Source organism: Mastacembelus armatus, chromosome 5 (assembly GCF_900324485.2).
Source record: "Mastacembelus armatus chromosome 5, fMasArm1.2, whole genome shotgun sequence".
NCBI classification, from domain to species: domain Eukaryota; kingdom Metazoa; phylum Chordata; class Actinopteri; order Synbranchiformes; family Mastacembelidae; genus Mastacembelus; species Mastacembelus armatus.
Window position 1 is genome coordinate 10,538,779 of NC_046637.1, and position 17,909 is coordinate 10,556,687.

Consider the following 17,909-nt stretch of genomic DNA (forward strand, 5'->3'; position numbering starts at 1 on the left):
GTTTTTCCCAGAATGTCCTTCAGGCTTTTACGGAGCAGACTGTCAGCAGCACTGCTTGTGTCAGAACGGAGCCACCTGTAACAAGACCAGTGGAAGATGTACATGTGCCAGTGGATGGACAGGCACAGCCTGTGAATTGGGTAAGACTCAGAGATGCTGTGAGTAAGAGTCTCCATATGAGTTACCACAAAACCACAGTCAGATGGATCATTCAAAGGAAAATTTGGTTTCATTACAACTTGGGTCCAATTTTTTAACTTTTGGCTGTCATTTATAAACACAAAGTATACTGATCTGGGAACACCAACATTGCTACCTCAAAGACAATTGGGTCAAGAAAGAGGAGATGATCAAACTGGTAAATTGGCAGCTAATTTAATCTAAACTTTCTTTTCTGGGATGTACAAGCAAATGTAATGTACCCTGATGTGCAACTGCAACAGAATTGCAGTTGAACTGAATCAGGAAGACAGTCTGTAAACCAAGAGGCTGTGCCTAATCTGCAGTTTGTTCAAACATCTGACTACTGATATTTAGTGACCCATCAGACTTGTTTTTTTTTTTTAAAATCAGTTTCTCAATATTCCCTGACCCCAGCAGTTAACTGGGTGAGTGTAGTGTTATTACCAAAATTAACGATAGATAAAACTACAAAAATAGGAATTAAGCTGGTACAATACCAGATTTACTATTTAAAACTGTATCTTTCCACTCTCTATGTGCAGCATCTGGTTTTGTCCCAAAAAGGTTTTTCCTCATCTGTTCCCTTATGGTGTAGCATGAGCAGTATGTTGTCAGAGCAGCAGCTCCTTTGGTGTTGGCACATTATTGAGTAGTATTGGACATGAACCTTAAAAATAAAAGTTCTCTCAAGGAAACTTGCAAATGATGATTCCACTACAAGGTTAAATCTGTTTGTAAACCACGCAAAACATAATGTACAACTCAGTACAAATCTGATTTTATGTTGATATAAACTTACAGTCATATCACTCACCTCTAAATTACACATTAAAATTAACTAATCTTATTCAAAGCCATCCAGTTAAATGACTTTTGACACTGTAAAGCCATAATTGTGTGACTTAGTCTGGAAAGATATGCAAAAGAATAACATTACCTGAGCCCTGAAGTAAACATTTACAACAGTGGCCTGTGGTTGTTTTACTGTGCTGTACTGTGGAAATATATCAGTCTGAGTTTAATTTGCTTCCTTAGCTCATTTGTTTATGCCTGAAGTTGGGTTATTTGCTGGCAGAGTTGTGCTTCAGACGAGTCTGCTCTGTAAAAGTCTCCTTCGACCCACCCATGACTTCACAGCTTGTTCTCCCTCTGTGCTCTACATCACTCACTATTCTCTCTGTTACAACCTTTCCCTGTTGCCAGACTCAGCCCCCTGCTCATGCTCAGGAAACCTTTAATCCTGTAGCTGGAGCGTCTTTACCCTCTTAACTCTACGGTTGCTACCACTGACTGCCAACACTTTACTCAGTCCAACTATAAATTAGTGGGTAAAATAACATGTTGCAGTTCTCAGCAGAAACATGTCCGAGCAGGTTTCGGTGTCATATGTGTTTTCCCATTATGCTGTTGTACCTTTACGCAGAGTGTGTGGCAGGCCGGTTCGGGGTGGACTGCCAGCAGCAGTGCGAATGTGAGAACGGCAGCCAGTGTAACAAACAGACTGGACGGTGCAGCTGCAGCGATGGCTGGATTGGACAGCACTGTGAGAAAGGTGAGCCAGTATGTCTTGGCTTTATAACTCACACAGAACTGATGAACCTACTGAAACTTTGTCATGGGAACTGCTGCACTGTGGAAACCACGGGACAGGCCAATACCACATTCCTTTGTTAATTCTAACCTTCAATTTACGCCTTTCTCTGCTCAGCATGTCAACCAGGACTGTTTGGTCCTGGCTGTGAGCAAAGATGTCAGTGTGTTCGTGGGGCTTCATGTCACCACGTCAGTGGAGAGTGCCAGTGTCCTCCAGGGTGGAGAGGAAAACTCTGTGACAAAGGTACAAACTTGCAGCTAAAAAAACTGTGGTACTCCTGCAACCCCTGGTGGACAGAGGTTGTCAGTATTGTATTTTAAAAATATAACTCTTAAAATATTGAAATGCCTGAGCAGTATTAAAGAAAACATTTCCTGAAACATATTGTACTTATTTACTTAACATTACATGTTATAGACCTACCTGTATTTATTTAATACTATTATTGTTTTGTTTCCATATTGCAGTTTTATTACTGCTGCTTTCAAATCCTGTGGTTTACATACATTATCTTTAGCAATCATGTCTCTGTTATTCAACTTGGGCTTTCTCTCTTTTGTCACCCTGTTAAAGGCTTTTTGTAGACTTTATTCCGATTGTGGTTCTATCGGTAAAGGTTGTGTTTTCTTCAGATTGTACAATGCTCTAAGGTAAATTAGCAATTTGAGCTGTATAAAAACAAAAGGATATTCAAATATACATTTTATCAAAGATTTTTTTATGAACTAAAAAAGAGCAAAAGAAAGACAAAAGCTAAAACTAAATATAACAGCTATATAATTGCACTGTTCAACATCTGTAGCTAGGATTGATATGGGAAGTGAAAAAATTAGCTGCTTTTTAAAAAAAATTGATGTCGCTGGTGGGCTGTTAGGGATTAAATGTAATGTGCAAAATGAAATAATTTGACTTGAAGTTGTAAACATCTGATGTACAGTGCTATTTGTGTTTTTTTTTTTTTTTTACAGCATGTTTGCCCGGTACATACGGGAAGGGTTGCATGCAGCGCTGCAGCTGTGCTCAGGGCACATCCTGCCACCACATCTCTGGAGAGTGCGGCTGTCCTCCTGGATTCACTGGCAATGGCTGCGAACAGAGTGAGTGCTGCAGGATTCACCTTTTTCTACTAAGTCCACTGCTCAGACCATTTCAAAAAGTTTCTTCTTCTTCTGCTTCTTTGGCAATATAAACTCTTTAATGCAATGATGAAACCCATTTAGAGTTTCTGGTGCATCAGAGTGCAAGAAAATCTCTTAAAACACTGCATGATTCTGTATGCACTCTCTATCAGCTTGCCTTCCAGGAACATTTGGGCAGAACTGCAACCAGGTCTGCCAGTGCTCAGAGACAAACCAACTCTGCCACCCGGTGTCTGGTTCATGTTACTGCGCCCCAGGTTTTCATGGTCCTAAATGCGACCAGGGTACGTAGAAAACCATATTTATACACGTATGTTACAGCAAAGGAGAAAGTAACACCCATTTCAACTCTGTCATTTCATCACACCAGTAACTGTTGTTTGTTGTTTCTCTGTCTAGTGTGTGGAGAGGGTCTTTATGGTCTTAACTGTGAAAGAGAGTGCAAGTGTGAAAATGGAGGAAAGTGTGTTCCTTCCACTGGAGCCTGTGAATGTCCAGCAGGATTTATCGGAGCAAGCTGCAACATCAGTGAGTCTGTTCAGACTTTGGTGAATGAATGTCCTGGGTAGTACAGTACGGTGTGACAAGGATCTCCTGTGTGTCTCCATGGCAACAGCGTGTCCATCTCGGCGTTACGGAGTCGACTGTGCTCAGGTGGCACTGTGTGGAGACGGAGCCCAGAATGACCCGGTCACTGGCCGGTGTGTGTGCATCCCAGGACGAAGAGGAGAGGACTGTGCACATGGTGAGCTTTCAGTGCTCTTGATACAATATAGTGGCGCAATGATGCCATCAGAGTTTTGTCCATGACTTCTTGGCCCTGAGACAAAGAACCAGATTTTGATGAGACAATATCCATGTCTACACTGTTCTTCTGACTGCACTTCTAAATGTAAAAAGAAGTGTGTGTAGACAGCAGTAAGAATATTCTTATTCTTTGTCCTCTTGTATTTGTTTTTTCTTTTTCAACTGTGTTGATAATGTAGCTTCTATATTCACATACCAGTTTAGAACCTGTTTTCTTTGGTTTAATCTGAGTGTTTGGCCTCAGGCTGCCCTACTGGCTGTTTTGGGGCAGACTGTGTCCAACGTTGTAACTGCAGTAATGGAGGCATGTGCGACTCTGTAAGCGGAAACTGTACCTGTGGTCTCGGCTGGACCGGCGCACACTGCGACGAAGGTCTTTAACTCACACACACGCTTTTAGATCCGCATCCATGCTTATTTGGTGCATTATATGATTTCCTGTAGCCTGTTCAGTCAAAATATAGTGACATATAGTCATGATTTTTTTATCTTTTTGTTTTATTTCCCCAGAATGTCCTGCAGGCAGATTTGGTGCTAACTGTCAGCTGAAATGTAACTGTCAAAATAACAGCACTTGTGACAGAGTGACAGGGACGTGTCAGTGTGGTCCAGGCTACTATGGACATCTGTGTGAACACGGTGAGAACTGAACAAATACACGCGCACACACACATACACACACACATAAAGAATATACATCTATGAGCTGTCAGGATTCAAGAATTCAGCAGGAGTACCCAGAAAGGGTAAGTCAGTCTGAAAGTACTGAGACAGTTAAACACATTGTAGCTTGTAGGTTTTGGTCTTTTTATGTCATTTGTCAACTATATAGAATGTTTCCAGCATGAATCTTAAATAAAGGTAGTACTGTCCTGATACAGAAATACACAAGAAGGCTAAAGACAGTTATCATCTCTATTACAATTGAGCATCATTTAAAAATGTTCCTACTACTACAATTTTATTTAATGAAAGAGGCTCCACTTTCCTTTTTCAAACACAAGCAGTTGCACAAAACTTTTTTTCAAAATAAGGTTCAAGTTGGTATTATTTTATTGCATTGTACTAAAAAGTATTGAGGTTTGATAACCAGCCCAGGTGTCGAATGTTCCCATCAATACATTAAAATACATTTTTAATTAATAACTGCCAAATAATTATCAAAAAAATTACAGTATTCTGTTTTGGGTCAACTTGAATGCTGAACTTAGATGCTGAATTTCTAAATGTCAGTGTTGGAACTCTGTGTTTTATTAATCCAGTCAGAACACTAAACCGTAAAGGTTGACTTTAAACCTTGTCCCTTGAACCCCTCGTCCTCAGCCTGTCCTCCTGGACTCCACGGCCCACTCTGCCAGTTGCAGTGTGACTGTATGAACGGAGCCTCCTGTCACCCTGTGTCAGGCCACTGTATATGTCCCCCAGGATACCATGGAGTCCGCTGCCACAGAGGTCAGTCAGAGCACTGCGGGTTACCCCACTAAAACAACAGGATTATGCAAATTGATGTCTAATTTATCCTTTTACTAAAAAGCTGTTTATTTTCATCGACTGTCCCTCAGTGTGTGAGCAGGGAACCTATGGTCCGGGCTGTGCTAAGATGTGTGACTGTGAAGACGATCCTTCATGTGACCCTGTGACAGGAAGATGTCTCTGTACTTCAGGGAAGACTGGTCCAAGATGCGACATTGGTAAGGCTCGATCCTTTCTCTAACTCTGAGAAGCAAACTGCAGACTATTGTGAGTTTCAGTGTACGTAAGTCCATCCAAATTAAAACAGTGTTCAACTCTAACAATTGTGAAAAAAAAAAATAAAAATTTAAAACATCTTTTTAGAATCTGGGCATCTGTATGCAGTGGTGGATTATGTATCATCAAACATCTAAAGACCTTCATTGCAAAAAGTACATGTGTATATCCACCACTCTGTAATTTGATGCAACTCTGTTTTGTGTCAGACTGCAGAGCAAATCACTACGGGCCAGACTGCGCTGAGACCTGCAAGTGTGAGAACGGAGCACAATGCAACCAACGCAATGGCCGCTGCAGCTGCCTCAACAGCTGGATAGGCCTTTTCTGTCAGGAAGGTACAGTAATGACTAACTCATGTGCATCACTGCTGTCTCATGAGTTATCTTACTTCATCATTATGTCCACATGAACAGCAGGTGATGAGCTCTGCTGACTTAAGTCAGAGCAAAGTGACATTTTTGCTGACTTGTGAAATAAGAGTGGCTAGTTTGTGTGCTGACAGCATTCACTTACCGTCTGTGTTTGGGCAGAAATGCAGAGGCTGCACTTTCTCTCTGCTTCCCTCATTGTTTTGATTGATTATGAATGCTGTGTGTTTGCTGAGCTGGACTTTCAGCTCTTTGTGTGTTTCCCCTCAGGTGGACCTCCACTCCTCACCTACGGCAACAGCCGAGGAGACTCACAACATGACAACTCATTATAGCAGCTCCATCTCACTCCAGCTGAAACTGGGACAGATCACTGAAGCTGAGTCAAGTGAGTGAAAGTGTGTGACAGTTTGTAATAGCAGGAGACTCATGGAAATAGACTGTGATAAATGCTGCAACTCCATGTTTGCACCTGAGCTGGATATATATATATATATATATATATTTTTTTTTTTTTGCATGCCAAAGCATCATTTGAACAGTCAACCTGAACTGTCACTGATAGTATTTCTCGTGGTCAAAGTTGAATGTCACTGTAAAAAACAAAAAAACAAAAACACCTTTAAACTTCAGGATGAGTTACTTTCAGAAACTACATACACAGAGTACAGTGTCAGGAGACTGTGGTTGTATTTACTGCACTTTTTGGTATTTTGTAAATACGTTTTGGCAGGTATTGTATATAAAATAAGCTAATTTTATAAGAAAAAGGGTAATGTTGCTAGTTTTAATAAAACCTGGCACTGAGGCAATGACATTTAATTACTTTATAGTACTATTAAGTTGTAAATGATCAAGTACTATCCTCAATCCAATGGTGCTTTACTGTATTTCAAATGCTTTATGTTATATCACAGAAAAGCAAATTCTTTGTGATGAACAGCTGGAATTTTACATTTCAGTATACATCACTCGAGATGACACAGCTGGCATTCGTGTCTAAATACTTTCCTTTGGATTGATTTTGTGTATAAATTGCTTAATATTTATATTTCACAGTTGTATGGCATTTGACTTTACTGCAAGTTAAAAATGTACCTTTGTTTTCCACTGGATAAAATATACTTTGCAGCTCTGCCAAATCGAAATCCAGTGAACCCAGAATGAAGTTTTACATGGCAATAAAGACAGACTCATTAAGGTTTGTTTACCATTCTTGATTTATCATTATTTCAGCTGTACATCCTGTCTAAATTTCAAGCACAGTGCAGAAAGCAATGCTTGCAACAGAAAAAAAAAAAAAAGAAAAGAAAAGGCAGAGGTGATCACAACCAGAAATATATACAAAGGTCAAACTATGTACAGGAGATACCAGGCTTTCACTATGTCATCTTCAGAGTGAATTCAGTCCTTATAATGCATACACAAAAAAATGCTTCTTTTTGTCTTACAATTGATACAATACTGATAGGAAAAATGCAGCATGATGAAAAAAATAAAAACAGTCCTTTTTAATTCTCTCTACTTCATTAAAGGCTAAAACATAAAAATATATTCTCTGTATAACCTGGAACCTTCTGTAAAATAAGCTCTATCAGTCTGTGGATCTGGTTTCATATCTGCACTAGAGTCAATATGTTAGAACAGCAAGTATGATGAAACTAGGGCCACTTAAAGCATGAATTTCTCCTACACAGGTGAGGGCACCAGAGAAATACTCCAGCCCTAAAACATTAAGTTATTTCTACATTGTGCGTTAACCTGTTCGACAGCACAAGACCTTTTATTGGGCAGGTCAGCACAGCGTGAAATAACACTGATGATCAAACAAAATGCACAGCAAAGTGATTTAAAGGAAAAGGTCAAAGTTTTTGGAAATATGCTTTCTTGCCAAGAACGAAACCACTTTAATTTCCACCCTATTAAATATGAAGTCAGAGCCAGCAGTCAGCTAAGTCATCTTAGCACAAAGACTGGAAACAGGGAAATGAGTAGACTGACACCAGTTTCAGGTAACACAACTTGCCTACCAGCACCTATAAACTCGAACACATTATGCTGCCTTTGACTAATCTGCACAACCCCCAAAGTGTATAGTCTGTTGTCCCCAGTAAAATAATGTTTTCCTACATTATTGGTAACGTCCTGGCGTCCCTGTTGGTTTCCTGGCAACTGGGATGCTATTGGTTAGATAACATTCTCATAACATGGCAAACTGTTGCTTTTGTACTTGTATGAATTAAACTAATGAGATATAACTTAGATTTAGTGAGCCTCACAGGTGCTGGTAGGTGGATTTTGTTACTTAAGGACATAATCAGACTTCTTGTTTCCTACTTTTCCAGTCTGAGCTAAACTAAGTTAGCCCCTGGTGATAATTTCAGCTTCATATCTTAATACAGGCAGTAGTGGTAAAGCTTATTTCCCCAAAATAATGACCTTTGCCTTTAAGCCTTTAACTTCTCTCCACTACCTGCAGATACAAATATTAAGACACAGGAACTCCACAGATTAATGCACTAAATGTGCTTTGATCATCTTTTTTTTTTTTTTCTTCTTAGAAAACAGCATCGGCTTGCGCCAGTTTTGTTCACTCAGACATACAACACAGCAAATCAAACATATACAGGAGTCAACTAATACAACAAGCTAAAGCAAGGGATTTGTTTAGTTGTCCGACCTCCCCATACACACAAACGGGTTTAACAGCAGAGACATGAACTCACTTTGCTGTTATTAAAAACCACCTCATAGTCTGTAAACATCATCTGCACAAATCCCACAGAGCGACGGTCACTTTGATTATCGCCTCCACTTTAACCGAGAAGTGCCTACATCTCATTCATATCATTTGCACCAACATGATATTTATTTATTTTGCTAAGAATCAAAAGTTCATGAGCAGTTAGTAAAGTTTTCTTATCTGCACATGTTAATAAGCAGATTAGCATCACCTTGCTTGTCCCATAGGTACTGTAGGCTGGGTGAAGAGGGTCCATGCTTTGAGGATGTATCACATGCTATCCACTTGTGCTTTAGTCACAGTAAGAGTGCGCCCAAAGGAGAAAGACTGATACAGGGCGACATCGAACTCTGCAGTAATTGAGTTGTATGTCGCCTGAAACAAACCTTACTGATCCTAAAGCATTTAGCTGTACTATGCATTCTATATATGAAAGACATATTTTTAACAGCATAACAGCATGGATATATGGATTAAAGTCCATACCATAGATAGATAACAAAGCTCGACAGCACATGCCTTGCAGAAAGTGAGAGTCAAACACATCAAAGAGCTTGTGAGAGATGAAGAACATGATCTTTGGCTCAAATCACGTTAAAATGTCACTGGCCCTCCCCAGTGTCCACACATGAAACAAAGACACGAGTAAATACAACCTCCTGACCATGAGCAAGCCAACACACAACTAAAAACCACCTGCTCTGTTCCCTGAGCTGCTGTCACTCAGTCACCACATCTTCTTCCCAGCTAATAGCACTTCCACCAGGCAACGTTACCATAAATACTGGGGACTTGTGAGACCAGTTGGCCTAAAGAGGACAGCTGCCAAGCTGTTCGTCCATGCTACAGCCCACAGCACAGTCTGATGCAACTGTAAATAAGGCAAAATATGTGAACTCAATTTGATCAAGGACAGGATTCCATGACATGTGGAGCCAGCGAGCAGGATACTTCATTACGTATAACACGACTGCAGTTCCTGCCCATAGGGATGAATAAGCAGCTAACCTCTTCAGGGGCAGTTACCTGGACATATCGGCCTACACTCCTGACTTGTCACCGCAGACAGTTCGCTGGTCAGGATGGAGGTGGATTGTCCTTTCAGTCCTGACGAATTCAGGACTTCATCATCACGCTCAGACAGCGGGAGTGTCGGAGCATCAGGCTGGACAAATGCACTGCCAGTGAAGACACAGGGGATGAGGAAAGGGAATTATCAAGAGTCAATGTGATTCTAATAGTGCAGTGGCTGTGAGATAAGACTACTGCAATACCCATCCTCTTCCCTCCAACACCTATACTAACAGTACTAAAGTGCTGATTGTTAAAGCCCACGAGAAGGCTCGTACACTGATAATGTCGACAACATAAACAACTTTCAGAGAAACCTTGACGGACCTATACAGTACGCACATTTGTAAACATCCAAGGAACAAATGCATGGCTATGGTACATGTGCAACAGAGTGGTTCTTGTATATTCATACAGTACAAACTTAATCTTTCTCTTAGTTGCATTCAGTTATAGAAAAAAAACAAAACAAAAACAAACAAAAAACATAAACTGGCTGCCAAGCAAGCGTGTGCTTATTTTTTAAAAAGGTATTTTTCTATACGACTTTAAAATATGTTCAGCTGAATTAAATGTATAACTGATTTCAGTATGAGCGCATATCCCTAACATCTCTTCCATTTTGTCTTTCTGTCAATTCCTTCCTTTCCTGGGGAGGTGACTGTATTTTTTCCCCCTTTTCTTATATTATCCCTGTAAGTCTAAATGAGATGCCCTGGGTGGCCTTGGTGTGGCCAGACTCATGCGCCAGGGTCTCACTCAGTAAAAGCTCAAGCAAACAGAGGATCAGGCAAAGGTGGGGCGCTGCGGCTGCAGCCTGGGTGCAGCCCTGCCGAGCGGGGCTGTGCCGCGTGTTAGGAACGGTAGTCCTTTTTACTGTACGGCTTGTTCCCCAGGATGCTGTCCACCTCGTGAGTGATTGATGACGACAACTTTGGAAGAACCTGTAATAGGAAAAAGACACAATCAGTGGCTATGTTCTTTCTAACTGTTTTTTTTTCAGTTATTGATTAGCAATTCTCTGGAGGAAATGCTCAGAAATCTGCAGTTTCACATCCAAACCTCTAGAATGTGCTGAAGGAGTTGAGTTGAGACCACAAAATTGGTGCTGCATTTTGTGTAAAAAGTTTCAGATAGTATATATAAAAAAATACTTGTGGGAAGTATTAAACTACATTAAATTGTTACTTGTTTTGTGTTTCATAAACTATTTTGCTTTCCTTTAGGTAGTACATCTTCATATGCTTTACTTCTTTACCCTTGAAATAGTAACTGCAATGTCAAAATACTATGTTTAATCTACAGCCATGAATCTTTTTTTTTTTTAATAAAACCATTTGGTAGTTGAAGTTATGCACTTTAATACGATCTAGTGCAGTAGAAGTATAGTGTCTGAAAATCGAAGTATTCAGTTCAACTGCATATACTGTGTAACATTAATACTTGAAGTGCTTAAAGATTAAAATTATTTTAAAGTGTCTGTATATATTGCATATAAAACATTTAATAATGCAAAAGAAAGAACAAAAAGAAACAAATGTGTATTTTTTTCTGTTAATTCCTTTAGGAATCTAAATGATAAAGTTAAAATGCTTTTTTTTTTCCCCCATGATGTAATTAAATGAAAATTACTCCCATGCAGAAAACAAAAATACATTTATTCTCTGATTTTCTTTCCACAGTGGTGTGGACATTAAATACTGGACCACACGAAAAAGTAGAAATTGGATGTGGACTTTCTTTTCAAAAGTATTTCAGGGTCTGTGATGTATATAATTCCTGAGAGCCCTTGGGAAATGTGAGCATAGCATTTCAAAACCCGAAATATCAAATGTGTTGAGGGAAAAGAAACGTATAGTGTACACACGTCTAATATATTCATGTGCCTACAGACAGACACACACACAAAGCATCGGAATAGAGCAGAGCAGGAATGCTCTTTAATGCAGGTCAAATGTGAGAAAAGGACATAAAACCCCACCGAGCTGAAAACCCCATTAAAAAAAGTGTGTCTTATCAGACAGAAGTAGTGATCATGAGCTTGTTTCCAGTCCCCCCGGCAACTCATACTCCGCTGACCTTATTAACTTGGTGCAGTAAAGCACCGAAGCATGCTGCAGCAAACTGCCCAGGAGGCTGCGCTGTACTCAGGAGAGGAGGCTGCTGTTACAGACTGTGAGACACCACCAAGATGAGCCTGATCCAACAGGTCAGGCCACATTTTCACAAATGAAGCCACTGATTTGCTCTGCGGCCAACATACACACTTACATATGCAGACATATACTCAAGTTGTGGCCTTACCTGTATCGCTCCTATGTTCTCCATCAGCTGGTCAGTGTTGGACGCCCCTAAAAGGACAGAGCTCACCCCCTCGTTCCGTAGGCACCATGCTGCAGGAGAGCAGTGAACAGCAATGATGCCCTCACCATGGCTTTAGGCACACACACACACACACACTCTGATTCAAACACAAGTGCTGCACAACACTCTCCAACCACACACCAGTTCGATTTTCTTTTAACCTGCTTAACAACATTTCCTTTTGCAACCCAACAATCCTGATAAAACCAGAAAGCCACTGCAGCATTCTTGTCCAAAGCATAGCTTGCTGCTAACATTCATACAAAAACCCAGTATAAAAGTGTAAAATTCAGATCCTTCACAGTGTTTAACACTATCACATCACAACATGCCACTACATATCCAAGTCCTACATTCAAAATAATTAAGTATAAAGGTGTAACCTGCATATACACTGACAGCATATACGTAGTAAGTATAATTATTTTCAATATTGATTAATCTGATGATTTTCTTGATTAGTCGCTTCTATGTTTTGTCAGTGAAGTGTCAGAAATGATCCAAAACCCCAAATCTGCCGGAGTTACAATTAAGGAAATGAACTATTGGATATTTATGCTTGAAAAAAGTTACAGACTCACTTTCTGTAAGATACATAAATAGCTGAGCTAGAAACATTTTACTAATCGATTAGTGATATTTCTACTTATGAATCAACATGTAGACAGCATTTCATTGCCACTTTTAGCTTCTGTATACACTGTTGATATAAGACAAAAAGCTCCATCTCTGTTGGGTGTGTTATAATTGAGTCATATTATGTAACAATTATATGCTTTTGCAATTCATGACAATACACTTGTAAGCAGATTATACATAGAGAGATGGATTACTGTGCTATAAAAACAGTGGGATTATGATTCTAGACAAATCTTCAACCAGCATGAGAAAAAACAGCCAAAGAAGACAACAGATGCAAAAGTAGAGCTTTTGTCGGGCCACTGGGATACCCACAACATCCGTTAACTTTATTCTCCCACACCACACCCACATCTGATTCCTGAATTTACCACCTGCTCCAGTAGCACTGGGACTCACTATCTAGCCAAAGGCAGGAAGGAGTCTGTCTTACATAGTTTTTATTCAATACTAGAGTGCCACAGTGATGTAGAGGACTACATGGGAAACATAAATCTCCTGTGCTGCCTTCGGGAGCGCTGGAAGGATTTATAGTAATTGGAAGAGATGAGGGTGTCCACTAATGGGCCGTGAAACCTAATCTATGACAGTGCATTACTGCGAGGATAAAACATCTGCTGTGATCTGTGTTCCGATAGGAGCCACAGTCCCAGATTTACTCGCTGTGTCCCTCAAGTCTGAAGCTTTAAAAGCCCTCGCAGGAGTGTGCATCTTTGGACTTTGCACATTCTCACTTTCCTGCCCAGCAGTGGATCGATATTGGTCATTCTCTGGATTTCTGTCACAGAAGCTATTTTAATGCTGACATTGCAAACTGTTAGAAACATGTTAACACCAAAATATTAAAAATGTATGTCAAACACATACTGCAAACATATTTGCATACTATGTGATGACATTCACAACATCACTGCTATGATGTACTGAAGGGACAGAGAAAATATCGTATATTCAATTAATGTTATTCTTATTGGATACCAAGAGGTGATCGATCATATAGATGGGTTTATCTCCCATTAACATCCACCATTTGCCTTTATTTTCTAATTCTCAATTTCACTTTCTCTTTTTATTAATTAATTTCTATAAGACTATAGTAGTTACAACACAGACACATGCAGGACAACATAACACAGTCAAACCAGACAGCTGCGAGAGCAGCCCTGACCTCAGCCCATCTGAGGCAGAGGGACGGACAGACAGACAGAAAGAGAGAGAGCGGCAGAGTGTATCTGCGTACCGATGGCGAGTTGGGGCAGAGTGCAGCCCAGCCGCTCCGCGATTGCCTGCAGCTCTTTCAACTTCGCCTGCTGACGTCGGCCCTCCTCGCTCAAGATCTTGTCCTTCAACCACTGGTAACCCTGTCGAAAACACAGCACACCTGCTCAAAAACACAGCCCTGCTCACAGCGCTGCGCCGCAGCTCCTGTGTCACCAGGGCCTGTTTTTAAACACGTGACTCTGTCTCCTGCTGACTACACTATAGCCAGGCAAACATAGCTGCAGCTACAGTTACTAAAAAGCTAAATTTTCTGTTCATTATAAAATGATACATTTAGAAACATTACACAACTTCTGTGCTGTTATTTTACCTTTTTAAAATGATACAGTATCTGTTAGCTTTCAGCTAAATAAGAAATTTTTATTTTCTCAATATTAGAACCTTAAAATATCAAGTGTCAGGAACAACACCATAATGCTATTAGTAGTAGACATGAACCAGTAACAATGATCACTGCGTCATAAAGCCAAAATACCACAAACATCCACAGGCAACACTGAACACAAGCTGGCAAAAGATACCAAACACCATGGACAGCTACTTTGATGAACTACGGTGGGCCTAATTGACAATCACTGACACACAATCCACAGATACACAACATGCCACTCCACCACGAAGGCACATCATCACTGCATTGGGTCGCGTGTAATGTATCGGTTCAGTTTTCTGAGACTCAAAACTTCCTGTTATGTTCCTCTTGTTTTAATTAACATAAATGTAATTAGATTGGATGTACAGTGTGTAGCTGCTGATCAGACAATGTTGCTGCAGTTCATCTGTCACTTTAAAGACAAATATTCCACTGGGGTTTTGAGTGCTCACTGAATTAAATCATGAAATGTGCCTCTTCTCCTCATTAATGTTCAGTTAATATGCCTGTTTTGTCCTTTATGCTTAGAGCTAAACAAATATTTTTCAAACTATTATTCTAGGTCACATGAGGTGCCTGGAAAAACGCACTGAACTGCTTCATGCTTAATCACCAATTCAATTATTTAGCTTCAGTTTAAAATGTGTTACTATCTCTAATTATAAACAAACAGCATGTTAGCATGCAAACATGCTGCACTGTTTTCTATGTGGATGTATTTTTGTGCGCACATATTGTGTGTGCTCGTGCATCAAGCTGACACTGGCTGGAAAAGAGTGTCAACAGCACTGCTTGCAATGAAACACACAGTGCATGGTGTTAACATGGCACTGAAAACACACAGGTACACGTGATGTGTAGAGATGTTACAGAATCTGAAACACACAAACAACACAATAAACCACCAGCAACCAATGAGGAAACACACAACAGTGACACCAGCACAGATGATCAAAGTGGGCTATGGACAGAAAAGAGCAAGCGGGGGTCTGTCTACCTTCAGAGAGGCCCGCGAGTACGGAGGCACTCTGCCGTCGTATTTCCCTGAGATGATCCCGCAGGCCAGGGGCGACCACGTCATGGCCCCCACACCTGAGAATAAAAACACTGGCTCATCAAAATCGCTAAGAAACAATAGCTTATACAAGCTCAGAGATCTCAGAGTGTGGCCAGTGACAGATTTTATCTGTCCACATGTGAAAAAAATGTGATGATCTCCTGACAAGCCCTACAAAATAAAAAATACTAATAGGGACATATGATGTTCAGTTGCATCAAATCTGTGGTTGCAAACCTAGCTTGTCTCCAGGCTTGTGTGTCATTGCACCACAAAGGGCAAAAATATTCACAAATAAAAACAGTATAAAATGCAATCAGCATTCACGTAGCTCCTATAGCCCTACTGTACGTTAAAGAAGCCACAGGAGGCCATCACTGCTCACCTATTTTGTGGAAGAGCTCAGGTAGTTGCACCTCCACCTTCTCTCTCTGGAACATGTGGTACTCAGCCTGCTCACAGATGGGAGGGATCTGGTTGAACTGTCGTGCCACAGAGTACGCTTCCTAAAGAGAACACAAAATAAACCGGATCGGGCTCATTTGCTGTACAGTACAGTGCTACATGGCTATCGCAGATTTTCCACAACCCCTGGATTAGGGTTTAATCAAGTTTACATTTATACATTTGACCATTTTTGATTTCAGCATCTGTGCTAGTGCGCCTTGCAGAAACTGCCAGAAATTAAGAGCAATCTTTTGGAAGGAAGGAAAAACTGCTTCTGTGTTGATAATTAATATTAATTTGCATCTATCCAGATAAACTAAGTCTCACCATTATTTCCATTGGGCTCCAGCGGGATGTTCCCCAGTACATGGCCATGCCTTGATTTATCACATGGGTCATTGCTCTGACTGTTTCTGAAAGCAGGAACACAAAAAAAACATGTTCCAAATGGACTGGGCATTCAGAAGGGAGGTGGAAAAGCTGATTCTGTAATTCAGAATGATGAGATTTAAAAGCCATGCTTGGATCTATAAAATGAAAAATATGTCAAGGATTAGGGTGTTTTTTGCTGACCGTGCTAGACTGAATGTTACACAGAGATGAATCTCATTTCATTCTGTCAACACATCACTACATAGTTCATTTAAAACCATCAGATTATATGTCAGACCATTTCATTTTACAGCCACATCTGACCCTGTGCAATGGTGGGTGAAATCTCACACCACCAGACTGTAATTTCCGTCTTTTCGTTGGTTGACCTCTATCCACAAGCATATTTGATAACAATCAAGGTGCAATAAAATGGGTGGGCCATCTTCTACCCATCCATCTATTTCACCTTGCAGATGTGTTGCTTCTGAGAAGTCTCTTGAAATAACAAAACAGCCCTTCTGTCAACTAGTGGGTGCTTGGGCTAAGGGGGTTTCTCTGTAAACTGAGAACAGCGGTTCACCTCCTTTTTACTCTGTAATCTGCGATTTAGCTGTTTCCAGAATAAAATATACCAGATGGTTTAACAACTGTAGACTTGAAGACATGGACTCAGAGCTGCTGATGTGTGCTACTGTGTGCAATCTTTAAAGGGCAGATGAGCAAAAGATTCGCCTCAACTTTTGCATCAAACAACACCTGCTACTTCTGACTAACACGACACTGAAGTATTGTGAAACAGCCCGAGCCGGTGAAGCATCAAAATGAAGGCAGGAAGATGACCTCTGACCAAAGTCTAACCCGGAGAGGAGCATATGGATACTGTGTGGCCAGCTGAGCCCACACACATTTAGCACTGTGCCATTTAAAGGTCTCCAGCATTAGTATCTATCCTCATTCTTACTGTGGAGGTGGAAGCACCAGGACAACATGCAGCATTTAAAAATAGACATTTTAGTTACAGGAGTCTTCATTTTGCAGTAGTCATAGAGACAGAAAAGAGATGCATTTTTTTTAAAATGTGCAATATGCCAAAACATAAGGACAACATGGTTTAGAGGATGTGACAGGGTAAGAAAAAAAAAAGTAGGTGATAATTAAAGGCAATAAGTCAAGTAGAGTCAAAAGCTGCATTACCTTCCATAGGTGTATTAGGGTCCGGTCTGTTCGCAAAAACCACATCCACATAGTCTAACTGCAGTCTTTCTAGAGATGCTTTTAAACCTAGAAATAATCACTACCGTTAATAAGAAACAGTGAATCTTTCTTGTGCGAAGTTATTCATACAATCTGAAACTACAGTACAAACAGCAACATAATCATTGCCCAGATTTCCCAAACAATTCATTTTTATAGGGTTATTCTACAAAAAAGTTTTCTTGGCAACTTTAATAATACTCTAGTATGTCAATTATTAAAATGCAGTCTTGATTTCCTTAAGCCAACACAACTAATTAGGAAGTATTTTCTTGCTGCAGTGTCAGCATTTAATCCAACAATTTGCCTTACCTTCTATAATGTGTTTTCGGGATAAACCTCTTTCTGTTTCCGCTCTACAAAAAATTTAAATTGGACCTTGCATTATAAAAAAGCATTTAAAATAAAATAAAATAATGATGTAAATATGAAATATGACCTAATAAAACTTTTGGCTTTCTT

General features: G+C 40.2%; 2 protein-coding genes across 7 annotated transcripts in view; one reads left to right on the forward strand and one right to left on the reverse strand.

Annotated features, from left to right (window-relative positions):
- Positions 1–7,044, forward strand: part of megf6b (multiple EGF-like-domains 6b) — a 49,844-nt gene extending 42,800 nt beyond the window's left edge. For both annotated transcript variants that reach the window (XM_026305832.2, XM_026305834.2), the window contains 13 exons: positions 12–140; positions 1,607–1,735; positions 1,892–2,020; positions 2,746–2,874; positions 3,069–3,200; positions 3,316–3,444; positions 3,533–3,661; positions 3,968–4,096; positions 4,234–4,362; positions 5,047–5,175; positions 5,286–5,414; positions 5,682–5,810; positions 6,114–7,044. In XM_026305832.2, coding sequence (XP_026161617.1) covers positions 12–140; positions 1,607–1,735; positions 1,892–2,020; positions 2,746–2,874; positions 3,069–3,200; positions 3,316–3,444; positions 3,533–3,661; positions 3,968–4,096; positions 4,234–4,362; positions 5,047–5,175; positions 5,286–5,414; positions 5,682–5,810; positions 6,114–6,178 — 1,616 coding nt within the window. In that variant the 3' untranslated portion in view covers positions 6,179–7,044. The remainder of the gene's footprint in view (positions 1–11; positions 141–1,606; positions 1,736–1,891; positions 2,021–2,745; positions 2,875–3,068; positions 3,201–3,315; positions 3,445–3,532; positions 3,662–3,967; positions 4,097–4,233; positions 4,363–5,046; positions 5,176–5,285; positions 5,415–5,681; positions 5,811–6,113) is intronic.
- Positions 7,045–7,069: 25 nt separating this feature from the next.
- kcnab2a (potassium voltage-gated channel subfamily A regulatory beta subunit 2a) overlaps positions 7,070–17,909 on the reverse strand; it is a 74,249-nt gene continuing 63,409 nt past the window's right edge. For all 5 annotated transcript variants that reach the window (XM_026305839.2, XM_026305836.2, XM_026305837.2 and 2 more), the window contains 8 exons: positions 17,760–17,803; positions 17,388–17,474; positions 16,146–16,231; positions 15,757–15,877; positions 15,312–15,406; positions 13,901–14,021; positions 11,962–12,050; positions 7,070–10,601 (listed from right to left, as the gene is read on the reverse strand). In XM_026305839.2, coding sequence (XP_026161624.1) covers positions 10,512–10,601; positions 11,962–12,050; positions 13,901–14,021; positions 15,312–15,406; positions 15,757–15,877; positions 16,146–16,231; positions 17,388–17,474; positions 17,760–17,803 — 733 coding nt within the window. In that variant the 3' untranslated portion in view covers positions 7,070–10,511. The remainder of the gene's footprint in view (positions 10,602–11,961; positions 12,051–13,900; positions 14,022–15,311; positions 15,407–15,756; positions 15,878–16,145; positions 16,232–17,387; positions 17,475–17,759; positions 17,804–17,909) is intronic.